The following is a 24,887-nucleotide window of genomic DNA, read 5'->3' as shown; positions in this document are numbered from 1 at the left end:
GGCCACATGCAAATGTCTAAGCGTGGGTGGCTCTTTGACCTTGTGCTTGGTCTTCCCTGGTAAGTGGGGTGTCCCTGCAGCTCAGTCCCATTTCCTCTCATCTGCTCGATGCCACCAGCCTACCCTGAGGGTTGTCATAAGACCTTGCCCTCGGATGTCACCGCTGTGCCGAGGCTGTCAATGACAGTGTTGCTGGTTGCTTCGCAGGACCCTGAGGGACGGTCTCTAGAGCTTGTCTCTGGGCGAGCACAGAGAATGGGCCAGTTCCCACGAGCAGCGGGTCCATTTCTACTTAGCGAATCGCACAGCTTCCTGCTTTCCGTTCACTGTAGCTGCTGGAGAAAAACTGTGACCCATTCATTCATTGACTTCATGATACACATTTTATTTTTTGCATTACTCATTCCTGATCTCCCTGATGACTCAACTAATCTACTTGAAATTTTTAACCCCCTCCTTTCTCCCTACTCTTAATGGAAGTGTTTAATGGAAGTCTGCAGCCATGTGAGGAAGGCAGGCCTGGGGTCCCTGCTGGTGGCCCTGTGGGCTCCTCCGCGTGTTCCTCGCTGAGGCCTGTACCTCTTTCTGCTTGGTTAAGTGGTTCTCCAGATCCTGCACCCGCTTCCTTTCCTTCTCGATGGCCTCCTTCGCTTTGTGTTTCTCGTAGGCAATGCTGCTCTCGGAAATCTGGAAGTCAATGAAATGTGGTTGGAGGGTGTGTGCAGGAGGAAGGACGGAACACACCGCCGCAGGGGAGCAGGGCTGGGAAGGGGTGAGGTCAGTGAGTCAGGGCTGGGATCCAGAAGTCAAGGAGGCAGGGTGCGGCAGGTGACACCCGGAAGTCACGACTGGGTTAGTCAGGGGCATAAAGAGAGCCATGCGTCATCATTCAGGGTTTCTGGGCTGGTGTTTGGGAAGTGACACGCTGGTGAGTGTGTCAGGGTGTTTGGCTCTGGGCCACTGACTCAGCTGGGCTGTTGGCACCAAGCAGGCCCCTTTGGGAAGCACTTGGCTTTTTGGGAGCCTCTGTGGGAGACAAGGCTGGGGAGATGCCTCCTGTCCCGGCAAGCCCGATGTCTGTGGGTTCAAAGGACCCTGGCGGTCTCTCCCCAGCCTGCAAAGGTTTGGCCAAAAAAGGGATGTCCAGGACATTTTGGAACCCATAATATAACACCCCAAAAGATTGGTGATGGGAAGGCGATCTGAGCCATCTGCAGCTACACAGCCTGGGAGGTGCACTGTGCGGGGTGTCGGTGGAGAACTCCCCGCAGCTGTTGTAGTTATGGCCCCCGTGATCACAAGGAGAATACTTTAAGAATATGCAAACATGCGTAGATAAAGACTGGGGAGCTATGTAGAGAGTCATTTATAGAGGTTATTTGGGAGAGGGAACTGGGGTTGTGGCCATTTATATTTATGATTTATTTACTTATTATTTATTATTTACCTTAGTTGTATTTATATCCAGCTTCTCACAGGTCTGCATCTTCTAAAGTTTCTTTAGGGAGCACATATTATTTGGCAGAGCGAGAAATTGCTGGAAATTGTTCTTGGGAATGCAGTGCTGGGGGTGTGGTGAGAGTGTGGTGCGTGACCCTGGGGAAAAGTCCATCTTCCCACTGCTTTAGCACAGCGTTGGGCCTCTGTCTTGTCCTGCTGTGCACTCAGCCTCCCTGGCCCCACTCTTGCCCCCTCCTCGGGTCTGACACCTCCCTGCCTGGGCTGGGCGTTTCCCCAAAGCCAAGTCTGTTTAGATGGCGCAGCCCCCACCCACCACCAACCGCCTTCCGCATCCCCCAGGGCGGGGCTCTTTCCCTCCTGTGTGCTGTGCCACTTGGCATGTCACAAATAAAAATGCTGCTGCTGCCCCCAGGGCCTGTGAGTGCCAGGCTCTGTGCTCTGAACACAAGAGCACATCTGATCTGCCATCTCCCACGGTGTCTGCCCAGCGACCCCCGTTTTACACATGGGGGACAGAGGCTGTACCCCAGGAAGAGGACAAGTCACGTGCCACAGTCACGCCACCGAGTAGCAGAGCTGCAAGCTCGATGCCAGCCCCGGCCCTCACCACTCAGCCAGTGGCCTCCAGACCTCTTTCCCTGTCCTCTGATGCAAACCCCAGGGCACATGCTTATGCATAGGTGGGCGCAGAGTTGGCCACACCACCCAGCAGGAGCCCGTGTGAGGCTGCCAGTCTGTCCCCACAGCGAGGTGCCTACCCGGAACAAGCCTGGCTCTGTGTGGGTGCGGCTCGCACTCTGACCTCAGTGCCTGGGTGGACTTGGACCAGCTCCCTGCAGTCTTTACCTGACTGTTGTCCCAGGCCCCTGCCCTCGCCCCTGTGCACCATTCCTCCCCCGCCCCTGCCTGGACTCTGACCTCATCCAGGCAGGTGTCCCACAATGAACCTGACCTCATCTAGGCAGGTGGCGCACAATGAACCTGACTCCTCACAATAAACCTCTAGGGTGGTTCTGTCTCCACCCACATTATGGAGGAGGGCACAGAGAGGGCAGGGGTCTCACCCAGCATCACACAGCATGTTGGGACAGAGCTGGGATTAGAACTAGCACGTGTATTCTTAGTCCTCCGAGCTCTCCTGTCTTCCCTGCCTGTGGGCCACCCTCTTGCCCAGGGTGTGGCCTGGAGTTACTCTGTGCTTTTGTATTCGTGGTTGTCTGTCCCTCTACCCTAGAGTGGTCGTCATGGGCACACTGGTGCCACCCAACAGGACTGGGTACACTTCTGGTGCTCGGTAAATATTTGTGCCCGGATGAAGGAAACTGAATCAAAGCCTTCAGTGCCATTAGCTCAGGTTCTGGAGGTTCCAACTGGGCTGGCACATGTCTGTCTGTGTCTCCTCCATCCCTCGAGCCCTGAGCAGGGCTCACCCAGTGCTTGGTTTCCTGGCTTCCCGGCACCCCAGAGCCCTGGTTTGCCTCCCAGGGAGTGACTTGACCATCTGGGCCCACCTGGCTAACACCCCTCCTTGGGCTGCCTGTCAATGACAGGAGGAGGCTGATGGCTGGGGAGCCGACCTAGATGCCACCAGGGCCCTCTCCTGGCAGGCACCTCTCTCCCCTAGGTAGTTAGCAGGGAAGGCTACATAGAGGGTGCTCTTTGCACCAGGTACAGTTCCAAATACTGTAGACACACACACACACTCATTTAGTACCAGGAGTCAGGCTCAGTTACCCTCCCATTTTACAGATGGGCAAACCGAGGCATAGCAAGCTGCCTGCCTTGCCCCATGTCACACGGCTTGTGGGCTATGTGAGGTGATAGCTCCTCAACTGCAGGCACTGCTCTGGCCTCTGCCTCTGCACCCCATGCTCTACATCAGGGCCTGAACACGTGGCCTTGTGTCTGCGGGGAGCTCCGTCCAGAGCCGTGCTAGTGCCACAGCCGCCCCCATTCTCTCTGCCTCCCGTACCTCCTTATGCTGGGTTAAGTGGTTCTCCAGATCTTGAACTTTCCGTTTCTCCATCTCTAAGGCTTCCTTCGCTTTTCTTTTCTCCTGGGCCAGATTGTTCTCCAAAACCTGCAAACCAACAGCCAGTGTCTTTGGACGCCTGTCCGAGGGGGAGGGGAAGCAGGGGAGGGGGAGCAGCAGAGCTGCAGACGAGGCCAGTCCCCTGGACAGTGAGCATGGCTAATCCCTGGGTGGTCTGACCAGGGTGGGGGGCTGTGCCAGCACCCCACATTCACAGCAGCTCTGCCAGGGGGGTGCTGTGCGTGGCCCCATTTGCTAGATGAAGACACTGAGGAATGAAAGGTTGGTCGGGGCCGGGGCCACACAGCATGGCCAAGGCAGAGCCAGGCCGGAGACCAGGCTTGGGGAGAGCTGCGGCCAGCAGCGGGAGCCCGACCTGTCCTGTTTGGAGCTCAAGCTCTTATCACCACGCCAGGCGGCCTCTCCGATAAGCAGAATCTCATTAAGAATGGACTCTCCCGTTATTGAGATAAATCGCTTAAAGAGAACCAGGTTTTGGGAGGAGGGCATCGTAGTGGATTCATGAACTGTGACCTTCCCATTTCCAGAAGGGTGGGGATTATCCTCAAGGGGGAAGATCTCACAGGTTGTGGGGAGGAAAGTGTGGTCAGTATCTGCTGCTCATCACCAAGAATTTTAGCCAAGAAGCTGCTATTACTATCTGCTAGTCAGTCAAATGGCTTTATGCTAATTGCCCTTGGATGTCAGTTACCACCAGCCCCTGCTTCTAGTCACCCGGGAAAGGGCTCCAGCTTCAGATGGGTCACCTTTTAAATGCCAGCTTGGCTATCAGAGAGCTGGAACTGGCTTCCAATATACCCAGTGTCTAGGGTCCTGCCCAAAGCATTTGACCCAACCTATGGCTGCAAAGCTACAGAGAAAGGCAGCGTAAGCCCCAGGCCACACTCCGCTGTCCCAGCGCCAGCCCTGCAGAGCAGAAGGCAGTAACCTTGGGGAGTGTCACCTCATTCTGAGCACTGAGGCAGGGTCTGGGGAAGCTGTGAAAGAGACTTCAAGCATTTTCCAGGGACTTCGGGTCGACTCCACTGCCTCTGCTCTTGTCTACACTCGGGGCTTTGACCTCTGCTTCTCTGTAGTCCTCTGACAGTCCATGACTGGTGGGCTGTCCAGCAGGACTCACTCATGTGGGCTGTCCCCCATTTACTCCCCCAAGTGCCCAGGCAGGTGATGGCAGTGGGTCCTTCTGGTGCCTCAAACCCTACATTATGATCAATGATGATCTTGCCCTTAAGATTCACTTGCTAGTGATAGAAGCTCTGATAAAACAAATCCATAACTGAGTTTGCACAAGCTCTGTGGGTGGGACAAGGAACCTGGGGAGGGGGGCTGTGCCAGAAGAGGGCTGGCGAGGCCTGGGGGGACCTAGCACAGCTCCTCCTTGCTGTTGGGCTGTCCCTGCCACACTTTCCTTAAATCTCTCTCGTGACGTGCCCCATGACCTCGAAAACTCTAAATTCAAGGGCCTCCCCAGTCCTGTGCTGCTGACCTCTCAGTGGCCTTGGATCCCTTTGAGTCTTTTCGAGACCTTAATCTTCCTGATCCCCCCATCCCTTGCCCCAGAAAATAACTCAGCATTAAACTTCAGTGACACTGGTGATAGGGGCACAGCTGCGTAGGGGACCCCAAGTGAGCCCCCGCTCCTCACTGTGGATCAGGTCAAACAGCATGAGCTCTGTCCTGCAGTCTCCTTGTTTCTCCCTTGGGGTGGGTGGGCGAGGATGTAGGGTTCCACTCTGGGGAGTGAGGTTGGAGTAGGGTTGAGAGCAAACCAGTGCCCAGACAGAAGGGAGCTGGCAGTAGTGGCAGTGATCGCAACAGCTGCCACTCCCTGAGTGGTGGTCCTCGGTCACATGCTTCACTGGACATTATCTTTAATCCTCACTAGCTGCACCCTTTAAAGAAAGCAGGCATTGAGAGATCTGCTCCAGGCCATCAGTAGCCAGGGAGTGAAACCATGTCTCATCTGACAGCAAAGTCTGCCCTCTTCACTTCTCTGTGCTGCCTCTGGCTTGAAGAGCTAATGAAAGGATGATGTGAAAAAGACACAGGGAGCTGAGGATGCCCATGAGGTAAGTATGAGTCAATAATACAATAGAGCTTCCCCCAAAGCTTTTTTGAGCACATCAATAGAAGTATAAAGTCTTCAATGAGGGAGAGGAGAGTCTTGTCCTAGGCCACCAAGGTTGGAGAACGTGTTGGTCTGGGAACCTCGGTTTAGAAGAAAATCGGTGATGGGTTGCAAGATCAGATGTGCATAGGGGCCAGACACCAAAAAGCAAGTGGTCTGCATTTAATGCAATAGGGAATGGTGGGGATTGTGGCAAATACTGCTGCTTGGCTCAACTCTAGTCCATTTTGGCCAAGTGGAAACAAGGGCCAGATTTTCCGACTTTTTAAGAGAGGGTGGAAATCTGGATTTTTAAATAAATTTTGTGAACTTTAAGTAAAACACTCTAAGGTCAAATATGACATGTCCACAAGCCCTTTTCAGCCAGTCAGCTGCTTGTCTATGACTTCTGGAGAGCAGAATAGGTCAGAGGAGTGGATGAAGGCCAGGCTGCAGTCCTGTGAGGCACATAAGGAGAAACAAGGGCATTGGAGTCTGGAGACGAACAGGGTCTCTATTTTCAAACACCCACTTCTTTGGAAGTGGGTAGGCCTTGGAGGACCCCAGGGGGAGGATTACTACCTTTCTGGGAGAAAAAGCTTGATTCAACTTAACTTAGAGGAAGGATTTTTTATCTGGACAAGACTCAACATTGGGAGGGACAACCCTGGCTGGAGAAATTTTTCAGTGGTGGAGCTGAAGGCTGGATGATTTTGGGATGATTTAATGGAAGATTCACAAAGCCCCAAAGGCCCAGGACTCCACAATTCCTGCATTTCTGTGCTTTGGGATGCAATCTTCATGCCAAAGAGATGGGGTGACAGTCCCAACTTGTCTTCAAGCCCTATCTACACCTGCATTTTATGCTCTCTGCAGTTTTTCCAAGTCTCAAGATCAACTCTTTGGTCTTTCCTTGAGTGCCCCAAGATTCTTCTCAAAATAGCTGAGCCAGCCCAAGGAGCAAGGCAAGCTCCCCCTTCTCAATCCCCCACCAGTGGAGGTTCTGAACTTACTTCCATGAGGCCCACAAGCCAGATTTGGGCTCGAGCCGACTCTATCTCCCCGAGCTGCATACCTCCTTCTGCTGGGTTAAAAGGTTCTCCAGCTCTTGGACTCTGGTCTGTTCTTCCGCTAATGCTTCTTTTGCTCTGCTTTTCTCTTGAGTAATGCTCTCCTCCAAAGCCTGGAAGCCAATGACCATTGTTTAATAGTTACCATGGCAGGAATGTGGACACTCAGCCAGCACTTTGTGACTTAGCTGTTCACAGCTCAGGACAATCCCATGGGGAGACTGGGCAGCTTAGCCCAGGAGCTGAGAGCATGCGCTCAGGAGCTGCAGGCCCAGACCAGAGTCCCGGGTCAACCCTTTCTAGCTGCGTGGACTTGATCTGGCCTCAGGCCAACTCTGTGTCTGAGCTACGTACCTTCTTCTGGCGGGCGAAGCAATTCTGCAGCTCCTGGACTCTCTTCCGTTCTTCCTCTAGTGCTTCTTGCACTTTGTTTCTCTCTTGAGTAATGCTTTCCTCCAAAGCCTGAAAGCCAATGACCATTGTTTAATAGAGTTACCATGGCAGGAGTGTGGACACTTGGCTAGCACTTCATGGCTCAGCTGTTCACAGCTCAGGACAACCCCGTGGGGAGACTGTGGGCAGCTTGGCCCAGCTGCTGAGAGCACAGGCCCAGACTAGAGTCTGGGTCAGTCCTTCCTAGGTCTATATCTTTGGGCAGGTGAGAAGGGTGGGTACCTCAGTTTCCTTCCCTGTGCAGTGGGAACATAAGAGTGCTTCCTGCATTTGGGTTGATGTGAAGAGCAGGTGGGATGATGAACATGACATGCTTGGCACACGATAACCCCTTGTGAATAAGAATCACTCATTTCTTCTGTCATCTCCACGTTGCAGGGGAAGAAGCAAGCTTAGAGAGATTGAGGACCACCCAATTTACTTGACTCTAGAGCCTTGTTGTAAACCAGGGGTTGGCAAACTATGGCCAAACCTGGCCCCCTGTCTGTTTATTGTTTTTTTTTTTTTTTTTTTTATAGTTTTTTTTTTTTTTATAGAGGCATGTTTTTATTTATTTATTTATTATATTTGTTTGTTTTGTTTATACATGCACTGGGTACAGTCAGAAGCGCGGGAGGGTGAGAGAATTCACCAGAGCCAGAGCGGGGAGCAGAGCAGGCAGAAGGGCTGAAGTACACTGCTGAGGGGAGCAGCGGGTGGCAGGAGAGGTCTGCGCACCATGTGGGATCCTCCTCCGGTGGCCGGGGAGCAGCCGGGGATCGAACCGGCGCCGCAGAGGCCGCGGGCAGCTTCGCAACCCAGCGCTCAACTGCTGCGCCACCGGGGAGGCCCCTGTCTGTTTATTGTTAATAAAGTTTTATTGGAACGCCTCCATGTTCATGTTTGTGTCTTGCCTGCGGCTGCCTTTATGCTATAGCAGCAGAGTTGAGTGGCCACAACAAAGACTGTCTGGCCTGCAAAAGTAAATATATGTAACAGGTTCTTGAATGATGTCATTTTGTTCAACTTCATTTCCTTAAACATTGATGGTAACAAATAAAGTCCATTCCTGGCGGGGGCTACTCTCTGTGCGGTTTGTGTGTCCCTCCCCCGCCCCCGCACCCTCTGTGGTCTGTGTGGGTTCTCTCCACAGATGTGCATGTAAAGTTCATGGGAATGTCTCAATTGTCCCAGTCAGTCTCTGTGTGTGTGTGTTCGTGTGTGTTTGTGTTCATGTATGGTGTGTGCGTGCGTGTGGGCAAGTGCCCTGAGAGGGAAGGGCATCCGGTCCAGGTGGGCGCCAGCTTGACCATGAGCTGTAGGGAGAGGCTCCTGCCACCCTTGACCCTGAACTGGAATAAATGGGTTGGAAAATGAACCAATGAAGGAATGAAAACATCATTGTTTAATGTTAGAAGTGTTTTGGGTCTTTATGCTGAAGTTTGGTGACGTTTCTGTGGTCAGAAGTCTGCCTTAGGAACCTAATTTTGTTTATCAATGAGTCTAAGATCAAATTGGTTTGTTCTATGTGCTTCTGCTTCAAGTGAGAGCTGCCAAGAACACACGGGTGATGTTAAGTGAGGATTTACAGTTTACTATTTTTAGTCTATGTGGGGGGAGCTTGCTGACCCCTGACAGAAACAGCGCGTGCACCGTTAGATCACTTATAATGTGGTTAACAGTTCTTTTTTTTTAAAAGATGTTAGCTGGATAAAGGCACTGGAATTTCTTACCATTGAAAGAGTCCCCAAACAGGTAGGATTCATGAAAAAACTGAGTTAATGATTTTTTTTAAAGAGATAATTTATTTTTTAGTAGAAAAACTGGGATGCAGGCCAGAGGTGTGGGGTGTGGGAGGGGTGAGAGGATTCACCAGAGACAGAGTGGGGAGCAGAACAGGCGGATCCACTGAAATACACTGCTGAGGGGAGTAGCAGGAGAGACAGTAGAGGTCTGCTGTGCCATGTGGGTAGCTCCCTGGCCAGGGATCAAACTCAGGCACAGCAGTGATAGCACTGAGACTTAACCCCTAGGCTACCAGGGAGGCCTGAGTTAATGATCTTTGACATGTGTACTTCTAGAAAGGAGTGGGTGACAGTGTCCTCTGCTATTGTAAAATTGGGCTTGGTGCCAAGATCTGGGCTGGTACTTCCAGATGAGTCTCAAGGGTCAAGCTGGTCAACAGTTGTGTCTGGGGAGTGGTGACCCTTCTTGGGAGCAGTAATGACCATCTGCAGGTCATTGTTGGGGAGAGTGATGCCGCCTCCCCCCTCTGCAAGGGGCAGTGTGCCCTAAGCTTTGCTCTGTTTCAGGGGGCTTTGAAACCAGTCCTTTGGAACGGTCCATAAGGGAGGCTGCTACAAGTGGGCATCGGGGAGGCTCAGGCTGGAGCCCAGAGCAATGTGGAACAGGAATGTACCATACACCCACCAGGGAGCACGTCAACCCCAAATTAAAAATAAAAGACAACATTTGGAAAGGGAGATGTGAATCAGAGAGGTGTGAGGTAGGAGGTGGGGAGTTTGTGAAGATTTTGGAGATTTCTAGGTTTTTTGCTGGTTTTACCCTCTACAAATCCCAGGCACAAGCCACACCCTCACCCCATTAGATCAGAGCCTGAGGGGGGAGGGAAGGTGCAAGGCATTGTTTCTTTTGGTTTCTTAAATGCCAAAGTTCTGAACTGCTGACCTAGGACCCTGGTGATGAGGTGCCTTAAGTCATCACAGGTCCCTGAATGTCAAAAAAGACCCACTCTTGGACCATGATGAGAACTGGCTTATTAAATGCAGTTTCTCATCATTTTTCAGAGATTCTGGCTAAATGGGTCTAGGGTAGGGCCCTAGGATTGTATTTTATTTATTTATTTATTTATTTATTTATTTATTTATTTATTTATACAAGCACTGGGTACAGTCAGAAGCGCAGGAGGGTGAGAGAATTCACCAGAGCCAGTGTGGGGAGCAGAGCAGGCAGACTGATGAAATACACTGTTGAGGGGAGCAGGGGGCGCGGCGGGGGAGTTCTGCGCACCATGTGGGACCCTCACCGGCAGGTGGGGATCGAACCAGCGCTGCAGAGGCTGTGGGCAACTTCGCAGCCCTGCGCTCAACCGCTGCGCCACCAGGGGAGGCCCCCTAGGATTGTATTTTCAACAAGCATTCAGCTGGTTCCTATCAGGCAACTTTGGGAAAAGCTTCCTTTAAGATTTTGCTGCTGAAAATGTGGTCAGGCATCCCGCGCTGCCCGTCCCAGCTGGGAGCTTGTGGAAATGCAGAGCCTGGGTGTGCTGAGCAGAATCTGCATTTTAACCACATCCCAGGTAATTCTCGGGCACCTTTAAGTTAGAGAGCACCTGCAGTACAAACAGCCTCTAATTGCTTTGGTTTCTAGAAACGAAAGCAATTTTGGTTATTTGCTCCCCCCTGACATGTATGAAGAGAAAGCAAAGGACTGAAATACTGTGAGGTCGGTCTTACACATTCTTGGAGGCAGTTTGTCAGTTATACACTGGGACCTGCAGTAATGACTTGGATTTGGAGAATCAAATGCAACATATAAACAAAGAGGATAATCATTTCCAGAAATTCCAATAACCTGCCTTTGCAGGCTGATTCTGTTCTGAGCTTTAGAACTTAAGCTTCACGTTAATGTCTTTAATGTCATTCACATGTTTCATTAATTTGGTTCATGGCACCCAACAAGGGGCTGCTGAGATTTCGCCCTCTGAGTTCTGTCTTCAGTTTCCTGTGGGAAAGCCCATGTCAGCAGTTTCTAATTGTGAAGAAAATGGCAGGACCACCTTACCACCTTTTCTTCTATCAGCAGCTTGATTCTGGCTTTTAGCTTCTCCTCTTGCTGCAGCCTTTCCTGGTTCAGCTTCTCCTTCTCAGCCAGATGCTCCTGTAGCTTTTCTTGCAGCAAGATCTTCTGAGTCTCCTGAGAACTGCTGATCTTGATCTGAAGGGAGAGAAAAGAAAACTGAAGCTGAGGGGGGGAAACAGGAATAACTAAAGAGTCATTTCCGTGTTTTTCTTTTCTTTTTCTTTTTTAAAAAAAGATTTATTTATTTATTTATTACATCTACACGTGTGCACAAGCCCATCTGAGAGGGGTGACCCAGCTGGCAGCTGATCCCAAGTGTGTGCGAGGTGAACAGTGATGGTGGAATGCCACTAACACCTTGTGGTTGTTTATCAGACAGCATTATGGCCATAGATCCCAGAAGGACAGAATCCCTAAGGGTCATTTTGCCTCTAACTTGTAGCCATTATGTAATTTTTGGTAATTTTGCCCCTGAACTGTGGCTAGCTGCACTTCTTCCACTGCAGTTAATGAATGCAGCTTTTTTTTTTTTTTAAGATTTATTTATTTATGCATACAAGAGCTGGAGTACAAGCCAGATGTGTGGGAGGGTAAAAGAATTCATCAGAGACAAAGCGGGGAACAGAACAGGCTGACCGATGAAATACACTGCTGAGGGGAGCAGCAGGTGAGACAGGAGAGGTCTGCTGTGCCATGTGGGTATCTTACTGGCTGGCCGGGCTCGAACCTGCACTGTAGAGGCTGTGGACAGCTTCACAGCACTGCGCTCAACTGCCTGCGCCACCTGAATGCAGCTTTTAAGATCTGATGGGACTTAGGTCTTTTTAGATTTTGACTAGAGGAAAACAAGCATCCTGTCTTTGCCCTTGCCCTCCGGGAAGACCCCACAGCCCTGTCTGAGTCTCTTCATGTGCAAATGGAGATATCGTTTCACCTTTCGGGAGGATGTGCGCTAACAAGATCAAAGTGCACAATGCTATGCAAATGCCAAGGACGAGCTGAAATAAACTTTCGAAATGAAAAGAATACCTGAAGTTCCTGGGTGTGGCTCGTAATTTTCTTATAGTGTTCCAGAAGATATTTCAGATACGAGGAGAATCCTTAAAAAGACATGCAAGAAGAAGGTTAAGAATCAATTCAGGTCACCTGCTTTGCCTTTTGGGTAAGGTCTTTTGAAAAGTTGACAAAACTGGAGCCATTTTAAAATTGCGTGAGCCGTGGCAGAAACACCATTTGCTGTTCCCTTTAAGTTGAATCAAACCTCTGGACTGGCCCAAACCACCACCATTCCAGGAAGCCAGCAGGAGCAGGCATATTTGGTTTGAAAGGACTGATAAAAATGAAGTTTTACTTGCTTTCACTGGGGGACCCCACCACCTGATCATTTCACCTCTGAGTTTGATGGCAAAGGGGAAGAATAAGAGAAAAAATAGTGGGTGGATGCCAGAGAGGGAAGGATAAGGAGAGACATAGGAGGGAAGAGCTGTGTCTGGAAGGGGGATGTGGCGGGGTGGGAGGAGAAAGATGGGTATAGAGAGGAAGGAAGAGGGTATCATGTGCATAGCTGAGGCCTCCATCTTTGACAGCGCCACTCTGAGAATTTCCAGTGGGAAGAATGAGAATAATATTATAATAACAGCTATCAAGGATCAAGCACCTGTTGTGTGCAGACATCATGCCAGCAGTTTGACACCTGATATTTTCTAATGGCTATAAAAAACCCAGCAAGGAAATGTGTTTGCGCTGATAGTTGAGCTGAGAGGAGCTCAGCATGTAGGTGGTAGGATCGGCAGGCAGACCTAGCTCTGTCCTGGACCTGTTCTTTTACAGAGACCCTGGAGGCTTGAGCATGAAGGGCTGGATTGGCTAATGTGAATTGTGAGTTGGGAGAAGTGTGTGGCAAGGATATCAAGATGGCGGGGTGGGAGAGGCAAGACGGCATGGCTGATGTTGGCCTGCATTACAGGAGCCTGGTGGTGCAGGAATTGTGGTGATTAGACTGGGCTGGAAATCTCCTGGAAGAGTTCCGTAGGAAACACGTGCACGGTGGCGTTGGCCAGGAGAACACCGTGCTAGAAACCGATTTCACGTAATTCTGAGAACCTTCTGGTAGAGCTCTGTATGCAGGGCTACAGCTGAGACCTGTGGCCCAGGGGCAAGTCTCCATCATGGTAGAATCCACAGAGGAATTAAAGGGAGGGGTGTCAAGGACGTGAATGGGAGGATGGGGGAACTTGGCCACATTTTTAGAGTTGATGATGGGCCATAATGAGAATCAGGTTTCCCCCTTTGGGAGAAGGAGCAATTCTTTATTATATTTCTGGTTACAAAAGTTACACGTGTCTATGACACAAACTCAAACATTACAGAAATCTCTGTCTTCACTGGCCAGCACACAATAGACCCATGATGGATAACTTGCATGACGGAGTGAAAGTCAAGGTCCTCTGTGAACCCCCATGGTGGGGCAATGCTCTCACCAGCTTTATATCTCTTTCCCCAGATTTCTCTTTTGGTTGGATACTGACACTTTAAAAATACAAACACGGGGGCCTCCCTGGTGGCGCAAGGGGTTAAGCACCACGCTGTGAAGCAATCCAAAGCCTCTGCAGCACGAGTTTAATCCCCGGCCGGCCAGGGAGCTACCCACATGACGCAGCAGACCTCTCCTGTCTCTCCCACTGCTCCTCTCAGCAGTGTATTTCAGTCAGTCTGCCTGTTCTGCTCCCCACTCTGTCTCTGGTGGATCCTCTCACCCCCCGCATCTCTGGCCTGTACCCCAGTTCTTGTATGCATAAATAAATCTTTACCAAAAGAAATACAAACCCAGTACTACACATACATATTGTATCACAACTTATTTTTTAATTTAAAAATACTGCATATCTTAGATATCTGAGCACAAAAAATTTCCTATGGGTGCAGGAAAGCCTTTTCTTTGTAACAAAGTCTTGTAGAAAAGTCACAAACAACTGAGCTTGCAAAGAAAAATGTAAAGAGTTCTTTCTTTCTCTTATCAAGAGTAGCATGAGAAACCAGGCAGGAGAATTGTAGAATCAACTTTCACGAGTCCTTAGATATTTCCTATCTTCCTGGCTGGACCACACAGCCAGTCCTTCACCCATCAGATCTTTAGTAATAACTCCAGCCTGCTGGGCTGCTCATGACATCACCCAGCAATACTTCAAGTAGTTTCCCTCTGCAGTACTAGAGCTGGATTCCCCAGGATTAACCAACCTAGTTTCGAAGGTGTGATCTCTTAGGATAATATTCTAAAAGGCAGATGGTACGGTGGTGAAGAGCAGGGATTTTATTTCTTGAGGGAGCTGGATGGAGCCCCAGTTATACCACTTGGCAGCTGGGATGCACAGGCCATTGTCAAGACTACAAGGTGGCCTGGGTAAGGTTCTCTGGGCTCCCACCCAATGGAGTGTTTGTGACCCATTTGGGGTCAAGTGGGGATAGGCAGGGCTTCCTGGTAAAGTGACCTTGGTGTGAGAAAATCAAACTGCCCTGCCTGAGCGTATGCCCATCTGGGTGCCACTCACACTTAGGTCACGTTAAATTGACAAGCATTTGCTGATGGTGACAGCAGCTGCCATTTACTGAGGCTTGCTGTGACCCAGGGTCTAGAATTGTTTTCACGTCACGTCATTGAGTCCTCAAACCACCCCATAAGATTTTATCCCTTTTTTTTATATAAATAAGGAAATGGAGACATACAGAAAGTAAGTCACTTGCTCAATCAACTAGTAAGTGCACAGTTGAGACTCAAACCTTGGCAGCTGGCCCCAAAGCCCAAACCACTCTGCTTTAAGGCAAATGAGGCTTGACTTGGGCATGGCTCATGGCGTGCATCAGGGGCAGCTCACTGTAGGGAACAAAACCTCCTTGCTCTGTCTCTGCCCAAATTATTGACAGAACCTGTCTCAAGGAATTGGGGATGTACCTGCTATACTCTGGATCATCAGAGGGAGTGCAGAGTCACAGAAAAACACACAGACATTGGGATCACGATGATCTCATACACAGGAAGCCTAGCCCTACCATGTCCCAGCTGTGTGACCTTGAGCAAGTTTCTTAATGTTCTTGAGACTCAATTTCCTTACCCACAAAATAAAGACAACAATAGTACCCAGTTCACTGGGTTGTGGGAGGATTAAAAGTAGACAATGCATATAAAATGCCTGACATGCTGGTAAGTACCAAGGCGGAGCTAAATAAACCATGGTTCCTGCCCTTCTAGAAACTGTGAGCACAGCTCCTAGGAGTGCTTGTGGGTGCTGACGAGTGACTGGGAACCCCTGATGATCTCAGTAATGGGAAGTACCTTGAATCACCTTATCAAGGTGGAATAATTGTACAATATTTTATGAGCCAGTTTCTTCATTTGCAAATGAGGATAATGGTAGCTGCCTCACAGAGGTGCTGGAAGGATGGACGGGGATAATGTATGGAAAATCCTTAGAACAGCAACTAGAATACAAGCCCTCAATGATGAATGTTGTCCGCCATCAGTACTGTCCTCACCTTCATCATCGCTGTCATCATTCTCATCCCATCCCCATTCTAAGCATTATCATTGCCATCATGGCTGTCATTGCCACATCCCCATCCTCACCACCATCACCAACATCCTCCTCCTCACCACCATCATAATCAACACCATTATTTTTTTTTAAGATTTATTTATTTACTTATACAAGCACTGGGTACAGTCAGAAGCACGGGAGGGTGAGAGAATTCACCAGAGCCAGAGCAGGGAACAGAACAGGCAGTCTGACAAAGTACACTGCTGAGGGGAGCAGCGGGTGCGGCAGGAGAGGTCTGCACGCCATGTGGGACCCTCGCCTGGCGGCTGGGGATCGAACCGGCGCTGCAGAGGCTGCGGGCAGCTTCACAGCCCAGTGCCCAACCGCTGTGCCACCAGGGGAGGCCCTCAACACCATTTTTATCTTCACCGTCAACACCACCACCTAGCCAGCCTCGCCATCATTATCCTCACCATCACCGTCCTCACCATCATAACCTTTGCTTCTCCTCCCCTCCTATGTAGATGGCTGTGTTAGGAATTACAGTAGCAGAGAATACAGAAAATACTCATGTTCCTCTCTTTCTTTTAACCTTTTGGGACCCTATCATGATATTGCTTGTATTAGAAGATCAGGTGCCTTTCACCATCAACTCCCCCTCCTGCTGAATGAACTAGAAACGAGCCCTACTCATCAGCCTTCCTGTTATTACCCTCCATCCTTCTCTGGCTTCTTAGAACCAAGAAGCTGTAATCCCGGAATACAGTCTGTTTTCCCCCAGCGGATGTTCCATAGAGCATGTTTTAAGAGATGTTAGATGGGAGCTAAGGGCAGCAAGGAGACATGTATTTTGGGAGCCCCCTATTCTCTATCCTGTACTTTTGGACCCACAGAGCATATTATTTTAGAGCCTCTTGCTCAAGTCTCCTGACTCCATGAATTTAGGGAAAAAGATGGTGGGTCTGAAAATACTGCCTAAGGCAAGTCTTACTCAGCCTTTCTGGAATTGCTAGCCTGACAGATTACATAAGGTAACACATGATCTTATGTAACTTACAGGCATTGGCTACAGTGAGTGGAACGGTCTTGGAGGGGGCCAAATAGTGGGGAGGGGACATGTACAAATGGCTCGGCCACCATTACTAGGACAGATCACGGCCTGTCTTTCAGTTCCAATCTTAAAGCTGTGGTCCTCGTTTCACCTGATTTCATGTACCTTCCTGTCTGCTCTGCCATGATTACAACAGTAACGCTGGGGTAGGGGAGCCCCTGGGTTGTTGGGGTAAAACCAGTCCCTTCTGTATGCTCTATGGGAAGGGCAGGGGTACTTATCTTGTTTCTGCTTTTGATTTTTTTTTTTAAAGAACTTTGCATCACCTTCTGGATTGCTTTGGAGACATCCTGGCTGGGATGTTGAATCAGTAGAACTGAAAATCACACCTCTATTCTCATTCATTGCTGCAAGAATGTCAAATTCCTAAGCCTCTCGGAAGGGTGATTTGGCAAGGAGTATTAACAATCTCTAAATGTGTGTCTCCTTAGGGTTTGACTCTGGGTTCTCTCCCTTCTTATTCAATACTTCCTTTGTAAGTGTTACCAGTCACGCCTATGTCTTGTCCATCCATCCATCCATCCATCCATCCATCCATCCATCCATCCATCCTCCATCCATCCTCCATCCACTCATCCATCCCACAGATATTAAGAACCTACTGTTTAGCACGTGTTCTTCTAGGTTGGGGGACACACCATTAATAGATAAAACCTTGGCACCCCAACTTTGACGTCCCATGGACACCTCACGCTCATCTTCTTCCTCAAACCTGGTCCTGTGTTCCGTGTTCTGGATACTCTGGATGTAGGTGAAGGAACCACATCTGTCCTTTCATACAGCAGAAACCTGAAGGCCTATAGACCCTTTTCTCTCTGTCACTTTCCTTCCAATCATATCCAAGTGCACCACAGAGGCCTGTTGATTGATCTCTTCACTGTCCCTGGAATATTCTCTTTCTCTGCTCCCACTCCTGCCTTGTGTGGGCCACCCCCTCTCTTTGACAGCTTCCTAATGCCTTCCCTGGTACTGCTCCATGGTGGCCCACATTTTCCTCCCCATATTTTCCATTGGTGTCCAAGATGGTCGCCTCCAAATGCAAATCCCTTCCAAGAGTTCCCTACTTAAAACCATGGGCTTCTTGCTATTCCTAGGACAAAGCAGGGCTTCTTACCAGGGCTTTGCAACCCCCCTGCAGACCCTCCTTGCCAGCCCTGCCCCATCCTGTGCTCTCATTTCTCTTGGCTCCTTTTGTTCTTCATGCTCCCTACCCTACCCCATGGCTCCCTTTGCCCCAAATGTTCCCCCTTCCCTTCTTTGGCAAATAACTCCTATGCATCCTGCAATGCCCTGCCCTCGCTGACCAGAACAGAGTCCTGCACTTCTCCTTTGTAGCAACTGTCACCATGAAAGTTTTACATGTGATTTTCAGCAAAGGCCCACCCTAGATCTTATGGTCACCAAGATTGTAAGATTTATGGGGGCAGGGATAGTGCCCCAATTTTTATAATGAAAAATTCAAATATAAAGTTGGGGGAATTTTGGTGCCAACATCCATACACCTGTGACTTAGATTCCACCTGTTTCTGAGCCATTTTGGGCCTGCCCCGCACTGTGCCTGGTGTCTAGCAGGCATGAGCTGAATCTTTGTTGCTCAAAGGGGTCGATGTCCTTCCTCCTCCGGGAGAACGAAGATGTGATGGATCTAAGCAAGGATGTTTCCTAGCCTTATCTGCAAGTGTGAAAAACTGGAAACAACCCAAATGCCCCTGACAGGGGACTGGCTAAATAAATTAGGGTACATCCTACACGATGGGGTTCCATGTAGTAACAATGATGATGTTGATTTGTGTGGATGGACATGGGCGTTTCCGACGTACCAAGGGGGAAAATACCAAAGAGAGTTGGATACGACACTGGTGTTTTGTTTTGTTTTGTTTTTGGTAAAACTGAAAAATCAATAAATATATAGGTAGCGCCTACTCTGTGCCAAGTACTGTTGCAAGCACCCCACCTAGAACAATGCATTTTAATCCTCACAGAAACCCTGAAGGACAGGCACTCCTTATTATTCTCATTGCACAGGGGAGAAAACTGAGGCACAGTGAGGGTAAGTGACTCTCCTCAAACCACACAGCCATTCCCAGAGAAAATGCCTTGGAGGTTACACAGAACATCGCACAGTATTGACAACAGCAACGGTGGGGATGATGTGGAATAGCAGATTCTTTCTCTGCCAGTGGGAATGCAAAATGGCAGAGCCACTCAGGAAGGCGGCCTGGAGGTTTCTTACAAGGCTAAGCACGCGCTGTCACACCATCCACGAGCCATCGCACTCCTTGGTATTTCCCCAAAGGGACTGAAGACTTGCGTGCACGCAAAAACCTGCCTGCCAAATGTCTGTGGCGGCTTTATTCATAACCTCCCCAAGCTGGACGCAGCAAGATGTCGTCTCGTGGGTGGAGGATAAACAAGCACCGGGTGAAGACCAGGAGATGTTCTTCAGTGCACTACGAAGGCACGAAAAGACATGGAGGAAGAGGAAATGCCTATTTCTAAGTCAAAAAACCCTAATCTGAAAAGTGGTATAATTCCAACTCTATGACATTCTGGGAAAAACAAAACTATGGAAACAGTGAAAAAATCATGGGCTGTGAGTTTGAGGGAGGGTGGAAGAGGCACAAAGGGGTGACAAGGGGGAGCACAGGGGATGTTTAGCAGTGAAACACCCTGGGGGACGCTCTAAGGGCGGGTACATGAGTCCAAACCCGCGGGACGTCATCGCCACTAGGGGAACCCGGGTGTAAACCGTGGGCCTGGGTGATAATGGCGGGTCTGTGCAGCTTCTTCAGGGGTAACCAAGGTGCCCTTCGACCCAACTTGATAATAAGGGAGCCTGTGCACGTGTGGAGCTGGGGGTGTCCAGCAAATCTGCACCTTCCTCTAAATTTTGCTGCGAACCTAAAATTGTTCTTAAAGAAAAAAGACTCGGGGTCTCCCTGGTGGCACAGGGGGTTAAGATGCAACCTATGAAGCTGACCGCAGCTATCGCAGCACGAGATCGATCCCTGGCTAGGGAGCTACCCACATGGCGCGGCAGACCTCTCCTGCCTCGCCCGCTGCTCCCCTCAGCAGTGTATTTCAGTCAGTCCACCTGTTCTGCTCCCCACTCTGTCTCTGGTCGATCCTCTCACCGCCCGCACCTCTGGCTTGTAACCCCGTTCTTGTATGCATAAATAAATAAATCTTAAAAAAAAAGTCTGAAGAAAGCAAACAATGTAAAAAAAAATGAACAATGATGTAAAATATATATAAATAAATTATTAAAAATGAAAAAAACTTCCCTGGATTATTAAAAAAATAAAGAAAAAAGTCTGTTAGCACACATAGTGGTAGTTACTGCTGAGCGATCGGATTTAGCACCATTTTGATGTAACTTTCCCTTGGCCTCAGTCATGCCTCATTTCCCCAGTCATCACACCTCACTCGTGTGTGTGTGTGTGTGTGTGTGTGTGTGTGTGTGTGTGAAGGAAAATAGCTTCTCAAGTGGGGAAGCCGAGTCTGCCGGCAGAAGGGAACCCTTGGCCGCGGACCTAGGAATCCTCCTCAGCAGATGTTCCACCATGCAAGGTTCTACACGGCATGTTCGAATCATGCAACTAACAGAAAAAAGCCCCAGTGACCTTTGTCCGAGCTGGATAACTGGATCCCCACGTCCTGGAGGAGCCTCTCGATGTCCTCCAGCCAGGACAGTGCCCCACGCACGATGTCCAGCGCCACCTTCTGGAGCCCCGACACCGGTGGGCTGGTCTGCAGGAACTGGAGACCGTCCACCTCCTTCTTCAGGTCCCTGCTGCAGCCAGACATCCTCATGCAGACCTGGAAGGAGACGAGACGGTGAGGAGACCAGACACAGTCATCGGAAGTAGCCCCGACGTGACTCGCCAGGAGTCTCACCTCCTTGAAGAGGGCAGGTCCTGCCTGGACTGGACTGGGGCCACCGGGCTGTTCTTTGTGGGGGGCAGCTTTTACTGATGGATTTTGCACTCTGCCCTGGAATTTTGATGGTCAGAGCCCTCAGTTCTAGGGACAAGTGATTAATTCCAAAGTCAAACTACCAAGGGCATTTTGGCTGAAACAAGAACCAAATCTGGCTGCTTCTATTCATCCCGATTCCTGCTGAGATCAACACACAGGCTGGTCCGAAAGCGGGGTTTCCTATTTGAAGAGTGCTGACAAGTCTGTGTTTGCACAGACTCCCCAAATAGCAGCTGCTGATTTCCAGAGAAAGCAGAAGCAGCTGTCTGCCCGGATAAGCTCTGTCCCTGCGGGGGTTCTCGGTCTGTGGGGGCGACCAGACCCTCTGGTCCTGGCTCCTCCAGGGACACAGCCACAGCGGTGAAAATAGCCTCTGAGTTGTTGGGCTACAGGAGAAAGTGTGACTCCAGAGCAGGAATGGCCTTTGGATTCTCTGTAGATAACACGGGGTTGTTTTCTTGGCCGGGGCTGGGGCCTCCTGACGCCAGCACCTGGAGTTGCTGGGGGTGCGTTCCTGGGCCACACCAACTCCACCTCCATCTTGGAGGCCCTTGTTGTCTCCAACAAGATAGTGGAGGAGGGAAGCTGAGGGTGTCTGCCCAACCCGCTCCACGGAGGCGGAAGCATTTCCCAAACGAGGGGCGCCACCTTGAGACCCAGGGGACACCTGTGAAGGCAGAGGGGGGCACCTGGCAGCTGTCTAAGGACGACTTCAGCCTCTCCACGTTCTCGGTGAGCTCCTCCTGCTTGGAGCTGCTGAGCTGGGTCTCCTTCTGCAGGCTCCACTTCCTCTGCTGCAGGCTGATGTTGTCCTCCGTGACCTGGGTGATCTTCTCGATTAACTGGTGAGAGAAGGCGCGAGAGGTTTAAGAGGCAAGTGACTCAGGGAGGGTCTGGACAGCGGCTCTGCGGGGACATGGCCCGTCCCCCAGATGCTTCCGGTGACCAGAGGTCATTAGAACCGGAGGCCTGCACGGTTGCCACGAGTTTGTTCCAGATTCTCCTGCCTCGTGGCCATGATTCCTAACACGGAGCCTGCCGCCATGACCCCAGAAAGAGAAGGGCCCTTCTCTGCTAGCCGGCGGCAGCCGCCCAAGGCATTTTCTCGCCCGTGCTTTGGCACAGAGGGTGGACAAAAATAACGGGAAGAGGGACGAGGCAGGCAGTCGTGACAGCAGGAGGCCCACGGTCCCCTTGATCTCTCCTCTTCAGGAGGAATGAGCCCAGATGTGTGGTTGGGGCCAGGCCGCCCCCATTTTCTCACAGAGCTAACAGAGGTTAATCGTTGTGTCTGGGGACCAGAGATAGGCCTCAGGGGTTTCCTTTGATTTTCACAGGAACATTTCAAGGGAGTTTAACTGGCTTTTACTTTAAAAGCCAGGAAATCCCATCAAATCATAACAAATCTTTGTGCTGTAGCAACAGTGTGAAAAATAAGTGTCTCTAACAACAACAGAAGCAGCTGCTCCTGGGGCCTGGAACCCCAGAGCCCCCAAGACGAAGACGAGAGGGGGAGCCCGCCCACCTGCTGATCGGTGATGGGCTTGTCCTGGGACGGCTTCACGCGTCCATAGGTGGCCTTGATGACCTGGCTCCTAAAGTGCTCCAGCTGTAACACAAAGGGGGAAACTGAGTCAGAGGGGCAGCCTGGGTGGGCTCTTCCCACCGCCCCGGTGCAGGAGAAGTCCGTAAGGAACCTGCACATCTTTCATGGTCATGACGGGTCATTCGGACCTTCACCTCTCTCTGGATGGGGTGGAATCCACGATGGGGAGAGCACAGCAGGCTTTAATCACTGGGTAGGCCGGTCCGCCTAACCCGCCCCGCCCACGTGGTCAGCGCACACACGTCCTGAGCCCTCAGAAGTGCCATTTGCTGCCAATTATCCAGTGGGAAGTCTGGGGCCTGGAGCACTCTTCCCTAATTGCTAAGCTGGCACCAGACTGTGAAATAAATATTGAGGCTGTCAGACCCAGCCAATTGTGTAATCAGCAACCGTGCCCAGGGCTCCCTTCTGCATTTTGTGCCTTGGACTGTACGTGTCTCCAGGAGTGTGTCTTTGGATTCATCTCTATTCTCCGGAGCCTGGTACAGTGCCTGGCACCCGGCAGGTGCTCTGCAATGACTTGCTGGAGGCTTGCATGTAGGGCCAGGGTCCTCTGCTTCAGTTCCACCAGCAGTTATTGAGTGCATCCTAGGTGCCTCCTTGGCATTTTCAGGTGACAGTTGGTGAGCTAGTGTGGCTCAATCAAATCGAGGCTTCTGAGACTGAGTTCAAGGTGGCCCAGGCACATGAGAATGAGAGACTATGAAACCCAACTTTCTCTGGGATTTCACCAACATGGCGGCCCTGAGTTTTGGTTCCCTGGCAAAATGTTTCCGAGGACTCTAAAATCCAGTTCTGAAGGGACCATGAGGGCTCCTGAATCAACTTAAAGGTCCACAGGCCCCAGGACACAGGTGCTTACTGTACCCGGGGAGTCCTGGGAAACCAAGGAGTGGAATGGAGCACGTCCTGAGGACACCTCCCAGTCAGGCAGCCGGAAGTGGCTGGAGTATCTCCAGCCTGCCCTGTGCTTTCATGGCCGAGGGGAAGGTCCCAGCTGGCCTATGGAGAGGGTGATGTACATAGAGAGGGTCTTGTGAGTGGTAGTCCCCCATGGCCACCAAAGACACATGTGGGGCTGTGTGGGGTAGACGGACAATTCTCTGGACAGTGGCTCAGTGTTGGGGTCACCTGCCGCACGGGTAGCAGGGACATGGAGGCAAGCAGGTGGGTGGGAAGCAGAGAGGACCCTCACCCTCCTCGGGTGAGTCTAGAGCGTCAGTCTCCCTGAGGTGCTCTGGGTGCTCAGAGCCACCGCCAGGACCTGGACCCTTTGGCAGGTGGCATAGAGCACCCCAGGGTGTGTTGGGGGTACAGAGTGCTGGAAAGGCGAAGGGGGTAGCCCAGGAACACAAAGGGGGCCCTAGATTGGCAGTCTCTCTTCCCTGTGATGAGGTCGGCACCCTCTGGAGAAATGACACGAGAGATGGTGATGGTGGACGTTAGTTGAAGGGGCTTAAATGCTGCCCATGGTCAGCATGGTGACTTAACACCCATGAGCCTCTGCGGTTCATGGGACAAAACCTGGTCATGTGCTTCATGGCTTGGACTGCACCAAATGGCAGGTCTCTGGAGCTTGCTTGGTGGGATGGAGGGAGCCAAGGGTTGTGGTATATTCCAGACAGTCAGCGCCCCCACCTTGGTTTCCCATTTGCTCCCCCTGGCCCTTTGGTAAAGGCTTGTCTGCATGCTCTGGCCCCCGTGTGCCGGCCACAGGCTGAGGGAGGCTCCTGGGTCATTTTGGTCCAGAGCATTAGAGAAATGGCCCTGGACCAGCCCGGCCAGAGCCCACTCGCCACCCTACCCAGAACCTTCTCCAGCAGCCCTGGGCTTTGACATCCTGGATGTTACTTAATTAAGAAAAGTGTCATTTGTTAATGGACACTGACAGTGACAGCTGCTGGGGGCCCAGAGGAAGAAAAATGGTGATGAATGTCAGGACAAACACTGTGAGAGAGAAAGTGCTGGTAATACCATTGGGGGTAAGAGGCTCAAATTCCCCAAGAAGGATCTGCATGGTCCGTTAATGGGGACAGACATGGAGCCAGGATCGGCTGCTTTGCCAGGGTCCTGCAACCGCAAACAATGAAAGTGGGCGGCTTCCCAGCAGGAAAAGGCTTCATGAGCGCCTCGGGGATGCAGAAGCCACAGAACACTTCTGCCTGGAGATAAGCGGGAGTGTGAGACCACAGTGTCTTCCTCCTCCTGTGCCCACCAGCCCCGTGGGAGCAGGAAACCTGGGCACAAGGGCCAGTAGAGGGGCTACGGAGCCTACCTGACCTACTGCCCTTTCCAAATTGACTCTAATGAGGTTTTCTCTGTTCCCCATTTCTTGTAGCTGAAGCAATTTCCTTCTGGAATCCTCCTGAAGCTTCTCTTCAACCTGAAATGACGATGAAAGCATGCTCTCGCTGCTAATGTGGTCCTAATGCACTCTGGGGAAATTCTTCCAGGAGGTCTAATGGCCACGGGGGAGGCCCGGAGGCGTGGGGACCCTGCAGCCCATGTGGCAGGGGTCACACTGAGCAGGGGTGGGGTGGAGGCAGTCCCCCAAGAGGCAGAGCCTAGGGGAGAAGGCAGAGCCCTGCACCCTGGACTCGACTCTTGTCAGATCCCAGGCTCCACAGGCTCTGGGCTCCTGGGAAAGCCGGGCAGGGACTGGTTGTCTCATCCTCCTGTCAAACGGGTGATAACACTGGCAAGGGCTCTATGAGT

The 24,887-nt window shown here is 51.0% G+C and overlaps 1 protein-coding gene across 1 annotated transcript; it reads right to left on the bottom strand.

Moving 5' to 3' along the window:
• Positions 1-384: 384 nt before the first annotated feature.
• On the bottom strand, positions 385-24,551 carry LOC119235705 (forkhead-associated domain-containing protein 1-like). The gene is made up of 10 exons (XM_037499233.2): positions 24,448-24,551; positions 22,092-22,175; positions 21,256-21,408; positions 20,212-20,407; positions 11,975-12,045; positions 10,928-11,080; positions 7,046-7,153; positions 6,697-6,804; positions 3,434-3,541; positions 385-687 (listed from the first exon to the last, which is right to left on the bottom strand). Exons 1-10 carry the CDS (start codon positions 24,499-24,501, stop codon positions 484-486), a joined length of 1,239 nt encoding a protein of 412 aa, XP_037355130.1. The 5' UTR covers positions 24,502-24,551; the 3' UTR covers positions 385-483.
• Between the last annotated feature and the right edge of the window lie 336 nt (positions 24,552-24,887).

This window comes from Talpa occidentalis, unplaced genomic scaffold (assembly GCF_014898055.3).
Source record: "Talpa occidentalis isolate TD23 unplaced genomic scaffold, MPIMG_talOcc4v2.1 talOcc4.9, whole genome shotgun sequence".
In the NCBI taxonomy this organism is placed as follows: domain Eukaryota; kingdom Metazoa; phylum Chordata; class Mammalia; order Eulipotyphla; family Talpidae; genus Talpa; species Talpa occidentalis.
This window is presented reverse-complemented; position numbering and strand designations above follow the sequence as displayed.

Bases quoted from the DNA above. Each gene is read 5' to 3' on its own strand.
- LOC119235705 (XM_037499233.2), bottom strand. From the start codon at position 24,501: ATGGGGAACAGAGAAAACCTCATTAGAGTCAATTTGGAAAGGGCAGTA. The intron at 20,408-21,255 runs GTGCCCCCCTCT...GTCTCCTTCCAG, and splicing joins CGTCCTTAGACAGCTGCCAG to GTCTGCATGAGGATGTCTGG. The intron at 11,081-11,974 runs GTATTCTTTTCA...CTCTCCCTTCAG, and splicing joins GCCACACCCAGGAACTTCAG to ATCAAGATCAGCAGTTCTCA.